The sequence below is a fragment of the Hippopotamus amphibius genome, chromosome 7, assembly GCF_030028045.1.
Source record: "Hippopotamus amphibius kiboko isolate mHipAmp2 chromosome 7, mHipAmp2.hap2, whole genome shotgun sequence".
In the NCBI taxonomy this organism is placed as follows: Eukaryota; Metazoa; Chordata; class Mammalia; order Artiodactyla; family Hippopotamidae; genus Hippopotamus; species Hippopotamus amphibius.
Genome location: NC_080192.1, coordinates 40,224,636 through 40,250,292, shown reverse-complemented (window position 1 = coordinate 40,250,292; position 25,657 = coordinate 40,224,636). Strand labels below are relative to the sequence as shown.

General features: G+C 38.3%; 1 protein-coding gene across 3 annotated transcripts in view; it reads left to right on the top strand.

Moving 5' to 3' along the window:
• Positions 1-25,657, top strand: part of NAV3 (neuron navigator 3) — an 826,584-nt gene that overhangs the window by 653,331 nt on the left and 147,596 nt on the right. For all 3 annotated transcript variants that reach the window (XM_057740850.1, XM_057740848.1, XM_057740849.1), the window contains exons 10-11: positions 11,007-11,122; positions 24,993-25,101. In XM_057740850.1, the coding sequence (XP_057596833.1) occupies positions 11,007-11,122; positions 24,993-25,101 (225 nt within the window). The remainder of the gene's footprint in view (positions 1-11,006; positions 11,123-24,992; positions 25,102-25,657) is intronic.

The window sequence follows — 25,657 nt, the reverse complement described above, 5'->3', positions numbered from 1 at the left end:
CTTTCTGTATGTGTAAAAGTAAGAGGTATTGTCACTAGGAAAATTCTGGCTGGGAAAATGTCAATAGCAGATTTGTAGATATCTCAATCAAAATTCATTTATAATGGGAAATACTTCATTGCTTTTAAGTAGAATAAATTTAAAATGTGTGTGTGTGTGTGTGTGTGTGTAAACGTACATATGTTTGATATTTAAGGAAAATTAAATAACCTCTGTATAATGGAAAAGAGGAATGTTTTACAGCATCGATGGGTGATGGTGATATTTTTCCGCGGTTCTCAGCCCACTTCTAGGTCATGCTGGTTATTAATTATTCCTTCTGGGACCTTAATATATGCTTCATAATACTCTTTCTCGCAAATTGAATGTTCAAAGTCTATAAATATAATGTTGAGTTCTGGAAGTTAATGAATTTCATATTAGTCCTTCTTCCTGTACGGTACAAGAATATTCTATATTAAGTTTTTGTAATTCATTTATCACTACTGTGTGATAAAAGTAGTTTTGAATTTGGCATATCTTTATCCATTTAATGAGTGGATATAACTAAAATCAAAGGTCAAAACTTTAAGAAGATTTTAATTCAATATAAGAAGTTCCCAAATAATTAGACCTGTGTGAATGAAATAGACTGCCTTTTTAAGTGTTGAGGTAACTACCGGGGATTTTTAAGAACTGATACAGTGACCAGTTGCCATGGTTTAAGTAAAGGTAAATCACCAAATATTTTTTTTTTGTTTTATGTGCTCATCACTCATTCTGCAAATACTATGTAATGAGTTACAAAGAGTAAAAAAAAATCTGCTCTCTGGGAGCTCAGTTTTATTGGTGATGATAAGAATTTAATCATGAACTTAAAAAAGTCATTGCTGTCATGGAAGTATATGAGAGCTTTCCTGAATCTTACATGAGGGTGGAGTCAGTATATGCATTATAGAAGAGAGAAGAGAAGAGATGAGTTAGAATTTGTCAGGTGGAAGGAGGAATGTTATGGCATCATCCAAGTTTGACATTCTACAATTTCACAATCCAAGCATGTTGGAAAAAATAACAGGCAAACTATGAAGTGCTATGCAAAATGCTGGTAACTAAAACTGCTAAAGACTAGAGGTTAGAATTCATGAATGGGAGACTAGGAAGAAAATTTAGAATGAATCCATACTTAGTTCTTTTCTTTTGATCACTCTCTCCTGACATTTCTTATTTTCAACTAGTCCTATTGGCTCTTGCTCCAAAACATACCCTCAGTTGGGCATTTCTTTCCATTTCCACCCCCTCTCCCCCTGGTCTAAGACATGGCACCACTAATTTTCACCTAGTTTCCAGTAAGTCTTCCAGCATCCACTTTTGGCCCTTTCTAGTAACATCCTTTGCACATCACGGACTCTAATCTTCTAAAAGTATAAATTGTATGTCATTTAAATTCATGAGACCATCTACTGGACTTCCATTACACTTAAAAAATAAAAGCTAACCATCTTACCAGGCCCTATAAGTTCCTACATAATCTGGCCCTCTGTCTAGCCCTTAAACTACACTCACTGCATCCCTGCCTTCATTCTATTTCTCAGCGAACTAACGTATCCTGCTTTGGAGACTTTGTCATAGATGTTCTCTCTATGTAGATCAAGGTAGGCTTCTTCTCATCAGACTTCTGCTTACATGCTACTTCTTCACACAAGCTATCTCCAACCATCTAGTCCAAAAGAATACTCACAATGCCTCTTGCCAGAATTATACACCATTGTCCTCTTGTATTTTATTCATAGAGTTCATCACCATCTACTGGCTTTTTTGTTTACTTATTAACAAATGCGATTTCAGCCACCTCCGACTATAATATAAACTCATTGAAAAAGAAGAGTCTTGTCTTCCTTTTTTTTTAGTAGCATGATTGCCGAGGACAGAGCCTACTCACAATAGGAACCAAATAAAAACTGTTGAATGAAACACCATCCTCATGGGTTAGACTCATCTGCTATAGAAGAATAGAAACACTACCAAAAATGTACAATGGAATAAGAAAAATTCAGAAGGCTTTTATTCCTATAAATGGTAGAGTTTAGTTGAAATATAAACAGCTTTAAAATGTTTAAAGAATGCAACCATGTCTTGTCTTCAGGACATTCATTCACTTATTTTTTCCCTCTTTTGACTGCCTACTAAATACCTTTACCGTATAAGGCATCAGGGTTAGAGTTAAATGTTACATATCCCATATGTTATTTTCCTTCCATGGTCCACAGTGTAGTAGGCAAGAGACTGACTGAAACATAACTACAGAATGAAGCAGGAAATGTAAAATCTCCGAGCAGTGAACCATATTTGCTACACTGAGACTTAAAAAAATGGAGAATTACTGCTAGTTGTTGGAATCAGAAAAAGTGGCACTTAAGCTGGATTCTGAAAGAGAACTGAGATTTGGCCATTCAGAGATGATGGGGAACAGGAAAGGAAATGTTCACTAAAGGAACCAACTAAACAGGGTAAACACAAGATTTGTAGGGTGGTTGGCAAGGAGATCAGTTTTCCTGGAAAATGAAGGTTGATTGGAGCCTGATTGTCGTAGAAATTCTTGAATGTCAAGAAGGTGGACTTTGTACACACTCTGTCACTTGAGCATGTGTGTGCAGCACAATCTGGAAAATGACTGTGTCTTCTGTAAATGAATAGTTAGTGGGAGTGGGCAGAGTAGGATACACCAGGTTCAGTGGCTGGATGAAGGAGAAATTTACCGACTTTCAGAGTTAGCTTTGTTAAGACTTGAATTAGAGGTACCGATTATGGGAAGAAAAGAAAGATAAAGAGGAAGAGCATAATTAAGAAGAAAACGCCTACTTCTCCTTGTTCCTCATCTTTCTTGGTGTCTATCCTTTATGCTGTATTCTTCAAATTTGTTTTCCTTGCCTGGAGTTCAAAAATTGTTACCTTAACTCCTTTGGACCTTCAAAATTGCCTCCCCTGTTTTTATGTGTCATTTTTTTCTTCCATTGCTTTTACTTTCATTATTTCACAGATATATTTCTTGTGCTTGCAAAGATATGTGAAGTAAAATTGTGAAATGATTCGTTAGTCAAGGAGGAAAGAAAGACCTGCACATTTTCTCTAAACCTCAGTATTTTTAACAGCCCTCAGGAAATTTCAAAATAGCTATTAACCAGATTCATAGCTTGCTAGTTCGAGATCTATATGCTCTTTGTTGTTTTCTGACCATTCGTAGTAAATGTCAAGAAAACAGTGCATTGGACATAAAGCAAACATCTAAAGGCAAAGGGAGAGAATCAGGGTGAGGACAGTTCGCAAAAGGAAAAAAAAGGAACCCAACCTTTAGATAAGGCAAAACATTGTTAAACAGAGAGGAAAATCATTGTGCTTCTTAAACCCATTAATTAAATATAAGCAGAAATCCTCTATACACACTTGATTTGTAAAATTAGATCAAGAAAGTCTGAATTTAGAGGTTTCCTTCTGTTATATATACATATATATGTGTGTGAATATATATATATAACTGGTATAATATGATTTATCTTATATGACAGCATCAAGTGTTCTCAGGAAAGATTTTTATTGTAACAGTTTTTGTGAGATTTCAGATTTGCCTAGAAAGTGACATGGAAGATTGGCACTTGAATATACTATATTCTGAAAGGCAAAGAATGCACAACATTAGTTTTGAAAATGCTTACTCATATGGTTTTGTTTGGCTTATTTGTTGAACCAGTAGATCAAGTAGGAGGAGCTGTGAGTTTACGAAGATTGAAACGTGGAGCATATAACCATCTTGCAGATAAAGCTTTCATAAGCCCTGCAGCTCTTATTACACATTATGCTGCAATTGTGGTTTTATGTGAACTGGGCATAATTGGTCATCAGCACAAACTAAAGCTTATTGAATGCTTGCCTTGCAAACTTGTCTTTTGCTAGGTTTGATATATATCTGTGCGTCGGGTAGCACTTTGACCTCCCTCACACAGCAGTATTTTTAAGCTGAAATACAGCGCCAGTGCTGTTGTGTAGAAGACTGCTATGAGCTGGCATTCTTTCCACAGAGAAGCTTGATAAACTGCCCTTTCTGTATTTAGCTTAGGAGGTTCTGCGCCAGATTGCCCAACCAAACCACTCCTGTTTCTTTTTTCTATATTTTATCTGCTCTTGGAAAAGATGTGAATGTTACAGAAAATTTGCAAGAATTGTACAAAGAAGCCCCATATGCATTTCACTCAGAGCACCCAGAGACCTTATTCAAGGTTCACAAATTGTCCCAGAGATACTGTTTTTAGAGATTCAGGATGAACCTTGTACCCAGTCGTCAGGTCTTCCTAACATCCCTCAGTCTGGAACAGTGCTTTACTCTTTCCTTGACTTTCGTGACATTGATATGTTGAAGGCAAGCATTTTATAGAATGTTTCTTAATGTGGCTTTGTCTGATATTTTCTCGTGATTGGACCTATCACAGAAATGATACTGTGTTTCTTCCATTGCCTTCCTATCAGGTATCAACAATATTGATATTCCCCATTTTGGAGGTGTTGAATTTGTTTGCTTGATTGGGATGATGTTTGCCGCAGTTGATCTGCTTCCACCCATAGGTTTTAGCATCCATTGAGATTTCTTGCCTAAATTATTAATTTACTCCAATGGATGTCATGTGATTTCTAATACCATCATTGCTTTTGCATTTATGCCTTGTCATTCAACTTTAAGAAAATGATGTCCCTTCTTAGTTTTCTCCTCCTCCCCCCTCCTCTTCCTTCTCCTTTCCCCCTCCCCCCACCTCTTTTTCCTTCTCCTAAACTCTCTCCTTCTCCCTCTCTTTAAATTTTGTGGACTAATGGATTCCTGTTGTCTTCAGTGGATTGTAATTCATCAATACGACTATTTATTTTGATGTTTAAAATTTCTCAGATTTGGATCCTGGGATCCCCTTCAAGCTGGCTTCTACCCCATTATTCTTTGAGAACTCTGTTTCTTTTTGGCTCAAGGTGATCTAGGCTCATCTAGCACTCTCGCTGCCTTAGCTTCAGCTTTTATCTAAGGTGGCCTGATTTCTTTTGTGAAAAGTAAAATTTAGGAACCAGATATCAATGCTCCTAGATTTCCTAAATAGTGAAATACATGTAGGTACACACACACACACACACACACACACACACACACACACACACATCTCAATACCAATGAGACATCTATTAGAGAGAGAGAGAGAGAGAGATGGCTATATGACCATAACCATGAATTCACAACGCCTCCAATTCCAAATCAACACACAGAGTTCATTCTTGCTTTCTCCTTTCCATACTTGCACCTTCTCTTGTCAACTGAGAAACCCGGCTCCCATTATACTCAATATGTTTTCTTATTTGCTCAAACCACTCACCCTCTACCCCCAACATATGAATCTAACAAATCTCCCATCCACACTGGGCTGCTCTTCACTCTAACAGGTCCCTGGCCTTGGCCCTGGCTGTCACCTGTCTGCCTTCCCACCAAGAAGGCGAGAGCTGGCTTTGGAAAGATACTTATTTTTCTTTTATGTTGGGTTTATAAAGCAGGAACTATAAGACCATTAGTTAATGTTGCTGACTCAAACCAGTTTTGTTTATGTTCACATTTGTGACTAGTATATTCGTCTCAAGAGGAATTCATATGGATATATTTTTTTTTTTTTTTTTTTTTTTTTTTTTTAAAGATTATTTTTTTTTTATTTATTTATTTTTTTTTTTTTGGCACACGGGCTTAGTTGCTCCGCGGCATGTGGGATCTTCCTGGAGCTGGGATAGAACCCATGACCTCTGCATTGGCAGGCGGATTCTTAACCACTGCGCCACCTAGGAAGCCCTGGATATATTTTTAATATAAACCAATATGCAGCACCCCTATTTATGAAATTGGAAATCTGAAGATTGATAGTATCTAGAAGTATTGCTGAATTCCTTTAAATAGCATGTATAACAGCTTCCTTTTCTTAAGAGTAAAAATTTAAGGTAGTAAAGTGTAAAATTAAGGCCAGACCATTGGGTATGGTCACATTCAAATACTGTCTGTTAATAACTTAGTGACTAAGCTATCTGTCAGCTAAGGAGACATCACATACATTAACATGCTCAGTGTCCAGAGACATTTGGATGGAATTAAATTGTAGGGTAGTTGTTAATAGAACAATATTTAGAGGCTGCCAGGTTTAAGTACAGGTTAAGTATCTCCCAGCTTGTTATAAAGGGTAAATTATTATACCTCTAGAAGCCTTAATTTATCCACAGCACCTAAATTACAGATGTCTTAGTCTGTTCTGGCTGCTCTAACAGGAATACCATAGACTAGGTGGCTGAAACAAGAAACATTTATTTCTCACAGTTCTGGAGGCTGGAAAGTTCAAGATGAAAGTGCCAGCATATTCAGTATCTGGTGAGAGCCCACTTCCTGGTTCATAGACAAGCATCTTTTCACTCTGTCCTCACAGGGCAGAAGGGGTGAGGGAGCTATCCAAGTCTCTTCTGTAATGGCACTAACCCCATGCATGAGGGCTCCATCCTCATGACCTAATCACCTCCCAAAGGCTCCACCTCCTGGTATCATCACATTGAGGGTTAGGTTTCAACACATGAATTTTGAGAGGAATCAGGCATTCAGTCCATAGCAACACAATTGTTGTAAAGTTTGAGTGACAGCCCAAGATAAAACACTAGACATAGTGCTTGGCCCATAGTAAGTGCGCTTAAACAGGAAATAGCTTTTATGTTAATCACTGGTGAAATCTAGACTTTTAGCTACTAGGACTCTTATTAACAGACACTAGCACTAGCTTATTAGAACTCTTAATAAATTAAATGGTGTTTTTGCAGTGCCCTATCTTACAGTTGCAGAAAGTATTTATGACATGTTGACCATGTTGTAAATGCACAGTGAGATAGTCTGCACAGGATGATATCTTCTAAGTATTTTGAAGGAACCTCATGATACTCATGTTTTCCTTTCCCCGGTCAGTATGAGGGGAATGCAGTATCCATTTACATGGGAACAGTAAATGATGCCACGGCAATATGTACCTTTTGATTAGAGACACTGTTGATTCTGAAGTCTTCGTAAATTGTTTTATGAATCAATCCCGAAACCTTTTATTTTACTGAGATGAAGCATGCACAGGAATAGAGGACATGCTGAGAGTCTTCAGAGATTAAACTGAACTTCTTTGATCATTTGTATAAAAGTTAAATCTTTACCAGTTAGCTTTGATTGTCCCTCTAGAGACTGGAGTTAAGATCTGATTCCACTTTAACAAATAATGAGATGGAAATCCTGGAGAAATGGATGGCTTGTAACATACATAGAGCAGGGGATCTGGACCCATTTACATGTGAATACAAACCAAAGATGATTTCTGGGGTCTTTTTATCATTATTCTATGTTTAACTTCTCCATTGTTCCTTCCCTTGATCAGTCTGTTGCCCTGTCATTGCTAATATAGGTAACTCAAATAGGGAAAGCTATGAAGCGTACACCAAAGAGCTTGAAAGTATGCTATAAATAAGCTTATCTCTTGTGACTTAAGCTAAAAAAAAAAAAATTAAAGAGCAGATCATCCAGAAATGTTAACTGCCACATTAAAAAATGAAATAAAAGTTTCTAAGACCGAAGTTTGAGTACTTTATTATTAAAGCCAATGGAATTGAGTACTAGGTTTCATACATTGAGGAAGATAGCTGTACACTGAGTAATATTTTTTTAAGATCTGTTTATTTGTAGCAAAGGAAAAACTCTACTCCCAAAACGCATTCTGAATATTCTTTTGCTCCAAAGAGATTTTCCTAGAGGGAGATGCTCTACATCTTTATAACTAACATGGCTACAAGTGTTCTGGTTCCTATGATAGCTCTGCTCTTGTTCGAGTGAGAACCAATTGGCGCTGGGCTTCAGACAGCCATCTCAGTGAACTACTGTATGTGACTCAGCATCTGAGAGACCAGTCTGTGAATTCTGAGCCTGTACGACTGTAGGCCAACCCTGGCTCCCAGCCAGTTCACTGAGGCCCTGTGCCTCGCTGAGGCTTCTTGGCAGGCAGCCAGTAAGCTTTCCCTGGGGTCTCCTATCTCACTATGTACTCTCCGTTTAAATTTCTTCAGCAAGTAATAACAATCCTTAGAAAACTTCAGAGGACTCTTTTCCCCTCATTCATGAACATCAGGCTAAGGAATAGGCCAGGGAGGTGCAGTGGCTCACAAGAAAAGAGCCCAAGTAGAAGAAGAGATGATAATGAACTTCAGAAGTGAGTGGGGAGGGATAATAGACAGGGGACATAGGAGACCCTGGGAGCCAGAGAAGAAAAGAAATAGCGCAGAGAGCCGGATATACTCCCCACATTTTAACGTTGACCAGAATCCCACATGCCTCAAGAGAATGCCTTTCCAGGCCTTTACTAATAATAACACTTGAGCTCACAATTATTTTGCGAGGAACGTATTTTTCTTTGCTTTTACACATAAGCAAATTGAGGTTCAGAGAGGCTAAGTAACTTAGCAAGGTCATATGAGCTAATAACTGTGTAGTGAGAGAGCCAAGTTTTACAACCAAACCCAAAGCACACACCATTATACCATGCTTCCTGTCTTATGCTTTACCCACCAGTGACACTATTTTATGATCACTACTGATAAGATTTATTCATTCAGTTATCAAATATTTGCAGAGTGCAGCATATCTGTTAGACATGGGGCTAGGCATTGGGGTCCAGTGGTGAGGTTAAACATGGAAAACGGACTCTAGTTTGGGAGATGAACATTTATCAAATAATTACACAAATGTCATGCTACGAGAGTATGAAGTGCTGTCAAGACAGGTACAGGGAGAAATAAGTACTTGTAACTTGGGACTTCACCTGAAAATTAAGGATGGTTCTTTAAGAAAGAGTCACTTGAGCTGAGACTTGAAGGGAGAAATTTAATTGGATGATGTGGGAAGGAAAATATTCAAGTACAAAGAACCTGTTGAGGCAGGGAGCTATGGGATGTGGGTAGGATATTCTTGTGACCACAGGGGAGAGAGATAAGCGGAGTCCAGTACAAGATGATACTGGAGAGACAGACAGAGATCAGGCCATGCAAAGCCTCTTAGGCTGCATAAAGGTTCACCCAGGGGCACCATGAACAAGGGCCAGGTTTGTTAAAATATCACAAGTTCAGCTTTGTACAAGATGGGTTTGAGTTATCTCTGTGATAATCAAGAGGTAATGTCAGTTAGGCAGTTATTCACATCTGGAATTCAGAGAAACGTTCTGGGTTAGAGTTTGGAATTCATGTGTGGATAGGCAATCACTAATACAGTGGGTATGTTTGAGATGGTCTGGAGAGACTCTACAGTGCAAACTGGAAGGAGCTTGGGATATTGCTTCGAGGAACCCCCAAATTTTGCCCTTTTTACTACCAACAACCACGACATTTAATGATTGGGTAAAAGATAACAAAGAAAAAATGTAGCATAAGGAGAAAATGGGGAACAAACTGGAGAATTTTTATCATAGAAGCCAAGGTAGGAGAGTTTCATGAAGGGAGGGAGTGGTCTGCTATTTCCAATGCTACCAAGATATCCAGGACGGTGAAGACTAAAAATGTCTGTTGATTTTCGCAATATTGAAGTGTTTATTGGCCTCAATGGTATATCCTGCCATTCAGACAGCATATCCTCTTCTTAATTTTGCTGTGCTTCTTATATTTGGTTTTAAGTTACAATAAGCGAGGAATGTCTGCCAGAAGTCACTGGAAGTCAAGGCACAGCTCTGCATGAATTCTTGCATGGCTCTCTCTTTCCTTTAATATATCAATTCCCATATACGTACATACATACACATAGCATGCAGTTTTCCATGATTTATTAAAATCCTAATGAGCTTTTCAGAGTTTTTAGATCTGTCAGCTAAATAAGAAATATTTCTGGCATCAATTATTACACTTTATTTTCTCTCAAACAAAATCAGAATTTAGAATAAAAGTAACATATTAAGTGAAAATTGGTTTAAAGATATACTGAATTTTTCCTTCACATATAAATATTCTCTTTAGATTTTTTTTTAAGTGAGAAATATTTAGTGATCACTTGCCATGGTCCAAACACAGTATTAGGAATGGGACTCCAAGCAACTGAGATAACTGTAAAAAACAAAGTCCAGCGCAGAGTGTGCCACATTGTCTTGTCTCCTTGTTTCTCTTGTAGTTCACACTGTGGACTTTCTAAAGATGTGGTGTTTTTGACTAAATACATGTAGATTTTGAAGCTGCATAAGGAGAGAGCGTGCACCTCTTAAAACGTGTGCCTGTGCATAAAAGGAAGAAACAATGCATGAAGTTTAGAATATCAAGATGTATGTAGTCCCTCTGTGGGTTGCTTTTTACTTGGTTAGACCTACTCTTTACATGTTAATCACACACACAAATACATACCCATGCACATATATACACAAATATAAAACAATATAAAAGGGGATTGTCAAAATGAGAATTTGTTTTTGATTGACTTTAATTTTTCTGAAATCAAGATACCATAATGACATTTATAGCCCGTAGCAAAATTAATATTTATTTTACTTATACTTTGCATTTTAGGATACATTTTACAGAATTTGCATGGAAAAAATAATCTTAGGGGTGTTTTTGGTGCTTTTATTATTCTCAGAAATGCAATTTAACCAGAGTTCCTCTAAAATAACAGGAAAAGAAAAAAAAAAAGCTTTTCAAGTCTTTTGTCCAAAAAAACTGCAGTCAATTATTGGTAACTACAAGCTTTCAAACTTAGAAAAGTGTAAGAAAACTGATTTAGTATCTCACTACAACTTGGGCTGTATATGAGAGGTAAGGAAGTTCTGTAGATACACAGCTTTGGAATGTCCCAGACATAAAGAAATGCTCACTTACCTTGATAGAAAATTTTTAATACATTGATTTCTTCTACTAGAGAACTTTGATGAGTCACTGGTGATAGCAATTGGTATTTCTGTCTTCTTGGTTAATTTCAGAGCACATTCAGAAAATGAAGGTACCTCTTTACCGTCTGCCGACTCCTGTACCAGTCCTACTAAGATGGATTTATCATACAGTAAGACAGCTAAGCAGTGCCTAGAGGAGATATCTGGTAAGTGACCTGATTGGTGGGTAGGTCAAACTCAGAATTTTTGTAATCTCTCCATAAGTCTTTTTATTAAATCATATTTGTGCTATACTGTTTTCCCTTAGGCATAAATAGACTGTACATTTCATGCTTGAGATGCTTAGGTATTTGACTGTTCTGCTTAGAATGATCTCTTTGTTGCTCTGTAAAGAATGCTCTCAGAGGCTGAGATTTTAAGTCATTGTTGCCCTCAGTCAAGTTGAACACAGTAGGAGAAAACCTGGAGAAACTTTTATTGTTAGAAGGGCAGTGCTTGAATGTATTTAGAGATGTAAAAAATATTAATGATCAGGTGGCAGTGTAAAATTTCCATGGCCAATCCAGCCTGCTTTGTCTTCAGTTCTGCGTTATTTGAACATTTCTACACGGTGGCTCCAAATGTGTACTCTGGGAAAAATCTTAATTATGGAAATATTTCATTATATATAAATAATGTATGAAAAAAGACACATGTATACTGCAGACCCCGTTTGTCCGATTCTCAGCTTTAGTCCAGTGTTTTTCCTAAGACCCGGATAAGCCTAGGCGCATGTGGAAGGTCTTTGGTATAATGTTACTATATATAGGTCCATATTCACGAGGAGCTAAGTAGGCTCTTAATGCAATATACTGCTCTTAAGGGGAAAGAGAGTTTAAGAACATTTTCTGTTTCCAAGTATAAGAATGCAAAGAGGTATGTCTGTTAGTCAACTAAATCTCTGGCTCAGCCCTTGTATATTCCTAAGGAAAAAGCTAAAAGAACTATTTAATTTTAAAAAATTACTATAGTACTCCAAGGACTCAAAGTATCGCCCTGGGGCTGAGCATAACTATATCACAAATGTGGAGATTAAGCAACTTCCTGACTTCAGCAGACTTGAAACATTTTGGCAAAGCATTAGCAGTTACTGCAGTAACCACCAGTGGATATTGACACCAATGATAGCACAACATCCTAAGGGTTCCTTTTGGAATTAACACCAGTGGTGTCATTAGGCTTCAGAGTTTTCATGTGGAGATGACCATGGGCCAGTGCAGGGTAACAGTAGAAATGGTAGTGCCAAGGCATAGCTATGGGGATGGTATTTGGGAAAAGTGTTGGTTTTCCATAGCTCCAGACAGCCCCATGGTGAATGATGATGTGTGTCTGCTTTGTGACTAGCTATTATAGAAGCATAGTGTGTGGGCCTCCCTGGTGGTCCAGTGGTTAAGACTCTGCACTTCCACTGTTGGGGCGTGGGTTCGATACCTGGTTGGGGAAGTTCAGCATGCCATGAGGTGACTGCAGTGATGCTTAATAAACTCACAGGATCATTGTGAGATATGGTTTTATTCTTCCATCCATCTTTTCAGTAATCATCATCAGGTACCTTATAAATGTCAAGCATGCCAAGGATTGGGAAAACAAACATGACTAAGACTTGAGTTCTCCTATGGAGGAATGAGAGACAAACTTTAACACCACAAATAATTGAATTGCTAGATTTATGGGAAAAACTACCTTAGTTGTAAAGATTTACACAGGGCCTAAAAGAAGATCACACCTGTTTAGTAGAATTCTAATGGGTAAAGAAATCAGGAAATAATATTCAAGGAAGAAACAACTTCAGTGAAAATAATTTGAAAAAAAAATTTACTTACCTTATTATTTGCATCTGTTTCTTATTGTAAAACTAGGCACATTTGGGATCTTGGTAGCTTAATGATTTTCTGTTACCCAAAGTTTCAATGCCAGTGCTCTTGTTGAGCTCTTATTGCTAAAGATTGCTGTGGGACCTCATTGGGGAGTAAATCTGTTTTGGTCCCCAAGTGAAGTAGCCTAAATAATATAGAACTCTGATGGAGTTAATTGTGGCTGGATATGATCTAGGTTTTGTGAATTTTTGAAGCCTATACAATTGGGAGGAGCCTGAAAACAATTTTAAAAATACAAAATTACATTGTTTAGGAAGGGGCTCAATCAAGTTAGAAGCTCTGTATCTTGAACACCATTGACTTCGCAGTAGTCATACCTTGATGTCCTGGCAGTTTTATCAGTACCTGACCAGTAATGCATTGCCACATCTGCTAGTAACAGCCCCTTGATTTTCTTTTGGGAAACCAAAGCCCCATCAGTCTCTGTTCACGTGATTCAAATGAAATCGACCCAAGCAGATCAGTGAGAACAACCCATTGCGTTGACCACAGTGACTCGTTCAGGAGTGGACATGTGACCCAATGCAGTTCAGTCACAACAGCTGAGAGTCAGTCTCAGACCTTTTCCTGACTGTTAGGAAAGAGGCGCTCTGTTTTTCCACTAGACCTGAAGCTAATCAAAAGAAAACTTGGAGCTGCTGGCAGGTACCTTCACCCTCAAGTGAAACAAACAGAGAGAACACAGAACCTAAAGCAGAGGAAGATTAGCTCAAGGTCTTCGTAGGAAATGTCTGAGCCCCTGAACAAGCCACGTCAGAATCTCTCTCTCCCTCCTTCCCTGCACTTTTCTGTTGCGTTATCTGGGGGAAATTCCTTTCTGTGCTTAAACAAATGTGAAAAGCATTCCTGTTACATGACCTGAGAGATGCATGACGTGTAAGGACCTGTGATACTGTTAAGGAGCAAACTTGAATGGTTCACTTGAAAAGCAGATTTGTTAGAGGGATTCATTGTTACCTACGAAGCTTAGCTCTTTACATTTCATCTATGCAGTACCTCACATGAATTTATAAAAACAATGTCTTTGTGATTAAATGGTAGCAGAAGTTAAAAATGTAGTTAAGTTGTGGTGTGATGATAAGTATCAGAAATGAGTGACACTCAATAAAATGGCATATGCCGGGGAAAACCCAAGACTTTTACAATTTGGAGACATTTTATTCCTCCAAACTCTTTATGTATCTCTCTCAAGTTTCCCATTATTTGCCATGTTCTTAGGGAAACTGTGATATTTACCCAATTTGATGATGGTGGTTCTATTCATTATTACTGTCAGATGATATGCATTATATAATTTGTGACAAAGTGAGTGAGCTTCTTGCTTCCAGCCTATCCTTAAGATTCATGCCACGAGCCCAATATTACAAGTCCAGCTGAATTGATGGTTTAGATTTTACTGCTTTGGCTTGGGTTTTATTCTCTCATCCATTGACAAAAAGAATCTGACCTCAGAGACCATCCCTTTCATCACGTGCCAAGAGATCCTGCCAAATGTAAAGTGAGCTTTATTTTTCATTCCACTGGAATCATTTGGAAAGTTTTTAGATTTTTTTTTAATACATAGGTTCATATGTGCCCCTTGTTTTGCATAAGGCTATCTACCAACGTGTATAACATGTATTTAATCCACTTTTTAACTTTTATCAGGAATTTATATTCAACTGAAAAATGGTGATAGATGCCAGACTGAATCAGAGTCAGCAAAGCCAATATGCTCTGCCATTTGTAAAAAAGTAATTAAGTAATTGGATGAATTCGGGATATCATTTTAGAAGTGCGAATTTAGATTAAACAGAGAGATAAACTAACATGTATTTTTTGGACTCCCCAAACTTTGTATTGAATAATGGGAAACACCTGGTATTTAAGACCATTGTAAATGATCACTAAATTTGCCCTTTTGGGGATGTTTATAAAGATTAGGAAGATCAAGCTCAGGTCACTTAAATCAGTTTAGATCTTTTACTTAAATAGCTAAAGAGCTCAAAGGTATTCCTTTCCAGAACCTTAGAGTAGCTGTACTTCATGTGACGGCTAAAGTAGAGTGGTTCACATTTTCAGTACTGATTGGGCAGATTTGTCGCACATGTTCTGAGGCTCCCTCCTCCTTGTGTAACATGCATTTAACTGGTTGAATGCAAACGAGTATAAGTACACCCATGTATGAATGTACACCCAAAGCAAGCAGAGATAACTGCCTCTGGAGAAGCAATAATTGGGTTCCCTGCTGTTGTTCGAGGTAAACTTAAGGACCGATGTAGTTCCCAGGGGAAAGGTACCGTAACTACAAGGTGACAATATCTTTAAACAAAGAAACAAACAGAAATGCCCTCTTGATGCTTTGCTTTGTTAGAGTCATATCTTCAAAATAACCAGCCCCTCATTACTGTCTCCTTTGGGCTTAGCCACATCTTCCTAAATTCACCCTCACGGGAGGATTATATGTTTTGCCCCACTGAATCAGGATAGACCAAGTGATTTCATTTGACCAGTGATATGTGAATGGAAAAAATGACATGGGTCATTCTTGAGCAGAAGCTTGGATTTCTCTTCTTTTTTTCCCTCTATTCATGATATCAATATATCTCAGACTGAAGTTGCTGTTTCATTATGGGTCTTAGTACCTGGATAAAGGGTACCTGGATCAGAGCTGCAGCCAACACAGAGTGGACATTAATGTGAGCAAAAGTGCGTCTTTGTTTCTGTATGCCACTGAAATTTCTAATTCATTTGCAAATAGAATAGAACTTAGTCTAAGCCAGAATTTCTCAACCTTAGCACCGCTGACATGTAGTCTGCATAATTCTTTGTGGGGGGTGAGGCGGAGGTTTCCTGTCATTATAGGATGTATAGCGCCATCATTGGCCTCTACCTCTCAGATGTCAGAAGTATCACACCCCCATTTGTGACAACCAAAACTATCTCCTTATACTGCTGAATGTCCCCTTGGGAGGACCCAGTTGAAAACCACTAGTCTTAGCCTAGAAGTTCTCAAAGGTGGGGTTCCAGAGCTACCAGTATTTACATTACCTGGGAACACGTTAGAAATACAAAGTCTGAAACCCCTTTCAGACCCACTGAATGAGAAGCGATGGGGCAAGGACCCAGCAAGCTGTGTTGTAATAAACCCTCAGGGAGCTTCTGAACATTCAACTTTGAGGACCACTGGTCTCAGCTGACTGGTACACAAGTATCCTTGTATAAGGACATGGCATCATTATTGCTTTCACTCAGGTTTAATTCTTCTGATGCCTAAAGCATAAGAATTCCATTTTTTATGAATCTGTAAGACTTTAGAGGATGCTACATGTGTGCTTTAGTGTAATGTATATCAAACAAATTAAAGTTTCATAACCTTAACAAATTCAGTCTCATAATCTGGTAATTCACTGGATCAAACTAACTACAAAATAAAAAGTGGAGTAGTATTTTGATCTTTTAAAATCACTTTATGAAATGATGTTTCAGAAGGATAATTGTCAGTTTCTATGTTTCAGCCTTTGTACCCTCATTTTATTTAAGCACATTTTATATAACCATAATTTATTTTTTAAGAGTAAAGAATTGAAACTCAGTATTCATACTTCACAGGTTTGTTTAATTGCAACATTTTTTATCACAAAGAATTACCATTCTTTCCATCAAATTCCCTTTTATGTATCTGTATACAAGGGATCCCCCTTCAGCTGGAGCAGAAGGAATAATTAACTTTGCAGAGAAAGTTGTTACCATATGTAAAGGTAAAGGCAGTGTACATCATAATGCTAATTTATGTAATTAGGAGATTGGGCATTCCCCCTAGCTGAAACTGGCAATATGAGGTGAAAAATCAGAATTAAAATTTGATGATGTTAACTCAGAAAATGCTAGGGAATTATATCAATTTGAATGACACAAATATTTTAATCTATTTCTCCATGCTTCCACCTTTTAGTGAGGAATGTTTATGGTCAGAAAGTCTCAAAAGCTTTTCCTCGATACTCTTCTCATTAGTGCTCAGTGGTACGTGGTCTCTACTAAACCTGATAAGTGTTTTAAAAGTTTTCCTAAAATCATAATTTCAGGATGGTGATTATAACCAGCACAAGATCAATACAAAAAATGTACCCTTTAGGTTTTCTGCTTTTTGTCAAAATATTAAAAACAAAGAGCTGATTATACAGCAGTAGGTTATGGAGTAGACTAGGAAAAATGGTCCATGTCAGAAGACATAGTATACATTTTATGTTTTTGTCACATCATTATCTTCCAAACACTTGGCCATCAACTTTCAGTTATATGCTTGGAGTGAAAATATTCCTTCTGGAAAGGGGGGGGGGGAACCTTTTGAGGGTTTGGGGTTTTTTTAATTTTTCTTAGAGGAAGAAATATTTTTGTATTGCCACATTAGGATTGTACTAAACATCTTCAGAATAAAAAGCCCTTGGGTTTGTTCTTTAAAAGAGGAGGTGAAGTCTTTCCCTTTAAAGCATTATCTGTCTGCCGGTGGAGAGTGTCATGCTCCGTTTTTTAAGTCCTTTACACTCTTGAATTTGATTCGTGCTTTTACAGCACAAATCCCAACATTCAGAAGACAGATCTGCCTGCTTCAGCTGCCTGCAGCTATAGAGAATTAGTCTGTCATTCTCAGTGTCGTGGAGTGTGTGTTATGTATGTGAGTGTGTGTGTGTGTGTGTGTGTCTTTCCGTATCTGAGGCGGGGTAGCCGAGAGTGATTTAAACGTGCACGGGGTTAATCATGTAGCATCTCATTCAGGCTTGGCTTTGAAACCTGTGGCATGCTAGGCTGGACAGCCGCTTCCGTGCCTCTGTTTTAATTTAGCAGGATATTTGCTGCCATGGCAGCCAGCAGCATCCACTGCAGCAGCAGGGAAGAACCATAGATCTAAGAATGCAGGTGGAATACTGAAACACAAGCGGTGCGTGCAGGGCTGGCTTCAGTGCTTAATCTGCGCTTACGGGGCTCTGATGCGGAGGCTGTACATGCTGCACCGTGTCAGCTCCTCTAGAGTCAAGGGCTGCAGACCCAGGGAAGGGAAGGGCTGGTGAGAGGCAGGGGAAAAAAAAAGCAACCAGAGATGTTGCTGGTGCTTCACTACCTCGCATTTGGGAATACAGAAGCGATAGAGGGAAATGTGGACCCATCGCCCTGCTGAGACATGTGATTGGATGAAGACTGGAAAACGTGGTTGGCTTCCTGTGCTACTTTTCAGCTGGAGCAGTGTCTTTGGTGAACTCTTTTCTGCTTCCGATATATACAAGCAGAATGTTTGTAAGTACTGCTGATGAGGGGATGACATGGCAAGCTGAATTGTGGGCAACTCATTGATTGTACTGTAGCTGTAGAATCTAAGGTGAATGTTTGAGCCTTGCCTCAGCTTTTATTGAAGTGCATGTGTTAATTAAAACCAAAAGGGCCAGTTGGCGTCTTAGTGCAGAAAGACAATATGAAGCCCAATTGAAAAATCCAATAAAGAGAGCCATGCAGAGGCCAGCTGAACTCTCTGTGTTTCGGAGCAAAGAAGTAAGGCCGAAGGGAGCTTGCCTTCAGAAGCAAAAGTCTCTGACCAATCTGTCCCTCACCAGTGAGGGGGAGAGGCGACCCCCTGTGCGCATTTCCAACTGGTTTGGAAATGCCGCCAAGGCCAGCCAGAGAGAATCCAGCTATGCAGAGAGGCGCTCACTGTCCAGATTCTTGTCGAGGTCCGTGCAGTCCCTGTACCACACCAGTGGCCCAGGGGCCTGGAACCTCCTGCCCGCCAGCCACTCAGGCAGTGAGAGCTTAGAGGAATGGACTTCCAGAAAAGGCACGGAAGGTGAGAGTGATGAAGACAGCCGGTCCGAAGATGAAAATGTGTCCTCCAGGCCCAGCAGCATCAGCAGGAGCTGGGCTGAAGAGGAGGGAGAAAGCTGCCTGAGGGAAGGCACGGCGCATCTGGACGAGGATGTGATCCTGACCATGCTGGGTGATCTGGAACAGGCCCTTTACACGGACTTATTAGGTAAGTCGGGGCTGCTCCTCGTAAAAGGAGGATGGAATTTTCAGAAGCTGCCCCTTTGCGTGAGCCAAATAGCTTCTGTTCTTCTGACTGATGTTTTTTGAAACCATAGCTACTCAAAACAATTTTAAATTCCTTGTTTCTTCAAATGCTTGTTTTCAGAAAACTGAACTTAGAGCTGGTTGTAAAGTCTATTTGGAGAAAGTAAATAGCAACCACCTGCCCTGGGCATTACTGGGCTGGAGTCTAGTACACTCTAGACACAAATAAGTGTTAACATCTTAAAATTCCAAGTTTGTTTTTCACTTAGTCATTAATGGGGCCTATTTATTCAGCTTTCCTCAAGATGACCTCACCACAAATTTGGAATGAAGAATGAAGGACCTCGTGGGTAAAATTTTTGTGTAGTCAATTTCTTCTGCCTCAGTGGTGTCTGAGTAGATGGCCTTGTTTGTACCTCAGTGACAAGTACCATGCGTTCTGGTCCCACTTCTTGAAATGCAGAGGCCTCTTCTGACAGCTTTACTCACTTAGTTTTTTTTTTTTTTTTTTTTAATGTTAGGCAAAAAATACTTCTGAATGTGTACATTATAACTATTTAAATTACTATGTACATGGTGTGAACTTTTTTGATACTTTACAAAGTAGGCCTTTTTGATGACATGATTCTTAGGAGTAACTTCTGATATAATCTTTAATTAACTAGATATGATGATGTCTGAAGTAATTCTTTACTTTTGCCACCTGCCTGAATAGCTAAACTGTATACATTTTAATTGTTGTATCTAAACTCAGTGCTCTACTATAGCATATTTATATCATATGGTGCCTTCTTCAAAATCTCATAAGCATTAAACCATTGACCACATCCTCTTTTATGTCAGTGTGTATTTCCACAAAGGACTTCATATAGGACTCCTTAAATTTGAAAGAATTAAACTGGATCTCTTTGTTTCTGAATCATACAGCTGAAGCCAAATATAGGTTTGTTTTTATTCTCTATGTAGACCCTCCTGTTACAAGAGGTTTTATGAGATTCTCTGGAATCTTAGTGAACCAGCTTTAGAAGAAGAAAGCTTAGAGAGACAGCAGAGGTGAATATCACTCAATTTTTCATGTCAGTTTAGCTTTAAAGGAGTAATGTTTCCACAGTTGCGGGAATAGTGATTTCCAAATCTGAATACACCAGGTGCTCAGACGCTGAAGATTTACTTCTTCACCATTGTATGATTTCTGTGATGAACTGCTTTCTCATAAAAGAAGAAAAAAAAAAAACAAAACACCTGCATGCAGTACAAAGGCAAGGGGGGGAGTCTTAATCCTTAAGAATCTCTTTTCTTTTCTTGATCCTCCGAAACGGTAGAATCAAAGAACATTCGTCTTTTGACTTGAAAATGGTAGCATTTATCTTGTTCTAAGTACCTCTTATGTAAGTATTTTCAAAGACATGACCAGAGTGAAGTCCCCTGGCAGCATGTGTTGGTTGCTCTGTTAAATTATAGAATGCTGTGGGTGGGTGTGTATATGACACATGCCTTTTTGTGCATAAATAACTGGGAGCATTACTGTCAGAGGGTCATCTCTCAATAGGTGTCAGTGTATTCCATGGTTTTTAAACTGAGCATCTGCTAATTGTATTTATGGGATTATTCTCCTTAAGGCTTTTTCTCCCTCAACATATGCCAGTGTTCAAAGATGCAAATGAGAAAGTAAGAGGAAGAGTTATTTAAATAGCTCTGATATGAATAATCATATCAGGATAATGAAGCGATGCAATGCAGTTCCCTAAATAATGATGCGTGTTAAGTTGGTAAATACATCCAAGCCCACAGCACACAAGAATTTCAGGATTTCTGCCACGTGTTTGACTAGGTTCTGCTTCTGACTCAAAATGGCCTCTTCCAAGTTAATCTTTAGGCAGAGAACTCAGTTGAACCCTGAGTTCAACTCTTTATTCTTGGATATCCTAATAAATCAGACAGACTAGGGTCTGTGCTATAACTATATAGGAGAATATTTAAAAGGTAGCTGTAAAACTGTTAGCCATACTTTGCTATTTTTCACCCAAAGTGTCTGGTTTAACCTGATGAGTTGAAAATTTTTCTATCCAACTAACTGTTGGGGTCCTCCACAAAATTAGGGTGATTTCTCCAAAGAAATCAGGTAGCTGTACTCTAAAAAATAACATTTGTCGTGTAGCTGGTGTAGAGGACGTAATTCTCTGTGAATCAGATTCATTCATATATAATTTGATTTCCTCCTAAAAGATGACAGGGCTGGCAGTGTTAATTACAAGATGTGTAATTACAGCCTGAGAAGTAAGAGCAGGACCACACAGATTAAATGGTCCGTCTGCCATTAAGTAAAAATGCAAAAGCACCAAACTGAGCTTGTTACTCTGTGTCCTGCTCATAGAAGAGATGTTACAAGCAAAGAGAAAGCAGTTTGCACTAATGTTAAAAGCTCAAAGCAAATTGCAGAATATGCCGTTCTGGAAAATGTGTGTAAGTTCTTACTATTTTGTCTGACACTTAACAGGCTTCCTTCAAGAATAATAGCTGTCTTTGAGAGTATAAAGGTGAAAGGGGCTACATTTTTATGACTAAATTTCTCATGTCCATTTTTCTGCTAACTTTTATTGGTTACTTAATATTTAATGTTATTTGTGCTTTTTACATTTGACCTTTGCACAGTTGAGATTCCCTCCCCACCCCCATTTCTCTAGACATCATTTGGATAGAGATTTACAGACTGTTTCAGGCTTGTGCAATCCTTAGGGGGGTTTGTAAGTGCATTTAACTTTATCTTGCCTTTTGTGGGTCATTGAGAACATTTACTGCAATAGATTTTGCTTTGGTTCTTATCTCTCCTGATGTGAGTGAGGCAGCAATTATGTTTTGCTCAGTAAGTGCTGGGAGGAAAAGGTCCATTTGTCTGATTGTCTTGAGTGGTGCAGTGTCATGAATAGATGTCATGAGGAGAAAAACCAAAGGAGGGAGACTGGTGATGGTTCTGAAACATGAGAGAAGCTGTATAAACAAATAATGGATTCAGTTGGAAGAATACAAAGATCTAAGATGCCTGTTGGATTGGAAGAAGGAAGTTTAAAAGGAGATGAAGATGTTAAAAAATACTGAGTGAAATGGAATGTCTGAAAATACAGTGTTCTTAAAGTTGATGTAAAAAAAGATACTGAAAGTAATTCAAATGTCAGTGTTATTAATATTATGCAGTTGGCAAGTGATTGAGATGCAGCTTGATTACAAGGTAAAAGTTCTCCCGACGGAAGGGGCTCAGGGATAGGGAACATGTAATGGCATATTTTGGAACTTGTGTAAAGGCAGTGAACTGCATTCCTTACTCCCTCCAATAAAAGTCATCTCAGTGCTTTCTCCTTTAAGACTTCTCATCTCTTACCATCACTTAGAATCTTAGACTTCCCTATTGTGTGAAATCCTAGATAAACTACTGAATATTAGCTTTAGTGCACCTCCAGTTTGGTCTCATCCTTCACTATTACTTTTGCTCCCTTTGAGTAAAATCTCTTCTTCACCTCTGCCTTTCCTTTGTCTGTAATGATATTTTTTTTTCTGCCCTTTAAGATTTTCCTTACAAAGCCTTCCTGTTCTTTCATCATTCTGCCAGATTATTTGGAAATAAGAGGTTGTCTTCTTTCTAGCCATTCCTCAAATATGCTGTGCTATATTTATGAGGAGAAGGATGGGAAGAATTTCCAGAGAAAATATAATGAGAGTCTTAAGGGTTATTAACAATTCTGAATTTTAAAATAATGTTTATCTATGAGGTTAGAAATTGTATGACTTGAATTAGGGTTGGGAAAGTTTATGCCGTGTGTGAGGGTACAACTGTGGCTTTTTCATTTCTTTTTTTAATTTATTTTTTTATTAAAGTATAGTTGATTTACAATATTGTATTAATTTCAGGTGTACAGCAAAGTGATTCAGTTTTTTATACACACACATGTATATTCTTTTTCAGATCCTTTTCCCATATAGGTTATTACTAAATATTGAGTACAGCTCCCTGTGCTGTAAAGTAGGTCCTTGTTGTGTATCCATTTTATATATAGTAGTGTGTATATGTTACTCCCAGATTCCCAACTTGTTGCCTCCCCCTACCTTTCCCCTTGGTGACCATAAGTTTGTTTTCTATGTCTATGAGTCTGTTTCTGTTTTGTAAATAAGTTCATTTGTGTCATTATTTTAGATTCCACATAAAAGTGATATCATATGATATTTTTCTTTCTCTGTCTGACCTACTTCACTTAGTGTGATAATCTCTAGGTCCATGCATGTTGCTGCAAGTGACACTATTTCATTCTTTTTATGGCTGAGTAATATTCTATTGTGTGTGTGTGGCGGGGGTGTGTGTGTGTGTATCACATCTTCCCTATACTTACTTAGGGAAGTTTTTCAGTACTTTCTAAATGAAATAATAATATAGTTATTAAGCATATTTCAATCATTCGAATAATTTGTAAATTGAAATGAAGTGATTGACAGACTGGCAGCAGGGTGGTGGTGGTTTTGGCAGCCATCCAGGATGAAGAATAATGAACAGTGTAGTAATGTTTGGCTGAAGAAGGAATTAACAGTTGTCTTCCTGAGTGGCTGCCATGGTATAGTAAGTGTAAAGTTGTTCATTTGGTCTCAGAGCCATTGGGAACACTGGGTGGGAGTTAAATGGGGGCAAATCATTTCTCATCCTCAGAACTGTTTTTATAATTAGACCTAATTAGTCTAATATTGGAAAAAGTCAACTCTTACTGCAGAGGAGGAGGCCTTTCCGATCTTGGAGGTTTTAGGCAGAGACACACGGCCACCTTGCTAGTGAGACAAAGATTTGTTCCCTCATTGGCTGAGAGGTGAGGCAAGACAGTTTCTGAAGTCCCCACCAATTCTAAGATTCTATTGTAGATGTTAAATGTATGCATTTGTTGTGTGATTTTTAAAAAATCGGGCATGAATATTGTGGAAGGAAAATGAACAGGTTGAATATCTACTTATATTCCTAAAACCAATTGTAGATATGCATCTTGACTTGTCTATGTGATGGTTTTCATACTAGAATTTAATCCGTGCTCTCTTCTACCTTCACTTTTCCTTTTTTATCCTTTTCCTTCCATCCCTCTGCAGTCCCTTCCCTTCCCTACCATCCCCTCCTTTGCCTTCCTCTTCCTCCCTTTCCTTCCCATAATTCTCTCCCCTTAATCCATTCATTCCCCTTCCTTCCTTCCTTTTTTTATTCCTTCTTTCTTTTTATTTAAAATTCCTCATCACTGGACATCCTCCTGAGCCCAAATCGAACAGAATTAAAACTATGTTTCCTCTCCTTCCTTTCCATGTTCTTCTTATTATTCAGATTCACCAGTTTCAAATGGCCACTGGTCTGGGAGTTATTACGTGGCCATAAACAAAATGGTTTAATGGCTCCTCTGCCCCCAAATGATACGTAGAGGTTGAATAAGGCCAGCATTTGTCACCCTGGCAGAGCTGTTTATTTTATGTGTAGACTTATTACTGGATTAGATGCCTAAGACTTTACTGGAACTCTGGTGTCACATGTGGATGTTTTGGTTCCTTGTAGAAAGTGGAGAAATAGTTAAAAATAAAGCTACCTTATTCTTGGATCTTGGTTCATGAGTCTAATAAAATAAAAGACTTAAAAAGATATTGCTTGTATGAGAAAAGGCCTCTCTCTTATTCCCCAAAGTCCAAATGTATACTTGTTAAATAAGTCAAGTTTATCTCAGCTATTCTGAGCACACTTTGAAATAGGTGATTATGGAAATAATTAGCATCCAAATAGTTTCGGATTTTTAAATTAAGCTCAGAAACATGGAGCACGGTACAGTATGTTTCCAAATGACTCTCTCATTTTGCAGTGAATATGGCCATAGACCTGTGAAATACTATTGTATTATCGCCACTTCAGATTATTACTCGTAACATTACGTTTGTTTCTATTCACATTTTAGTTGTAGAAAAAAAGAGTGATAACTTCAGATAATAACAGTCATTTAGATTTTTCTACCCATTATTTTATTTTTTTGGAAAGGCACTTATATATATAGTTGTTCAGATGACTCACAGGACAGTAAATGGCTTGAGTAACAAATGTATTATCCTGGTACTTTTCTAGGCGAAGACCCGGAAACAAGAAGAATGAGAACAGTGAAAAACATAGCAGATTTGAGGCAGAATTTAGAAGAGACTATGTCCAGTCTTCGTGGGACCCAGATAAGTCACAGGTCTTCTTCAGTTCTGCCTATTTTGGGGCCAATAAAGGAAAAAATTACCATTAAGCACTTCACTTCTTATAATGACAAAGAAGGAACTTTAGTTTTCCTTTACTGTTTTCTCACTTAAATTTTGTATGACAACTGGTGACATCGCAACACCTACCCAGTAATTTTTTTTTTCTCCCATCCATCTCTTCTTCAATATCATTTCCCATTTAAACTGAGTTAGCTGCTGAAACTGCCACCATCACTGCTAAATGGATTTTTACGCCTACCTTAAATAACAATGGCAGAAGTTTGTGGTTAAAATGCATCTGAGGAGAGGCAGAAGACAGCCTTTCAAATATAATTGTAGTTAACTTCCAGAAGAGTTCTGGGAAGGCTACAGTGGGTTAAATTAAGGGTTGGTTGAGAATGTGAAACCATATTTTTATCTAAAATGTAATGGTGGGACTTCCTAGGTGGCGCAGTGGTTAAGAATCTGCCTGCCAATGCAGGGGACACGGGTTTGAGCCCTGCTCTGGGAGGATTCCACATGCCGCAGAGCAACTAAGCCCGTGCGCCA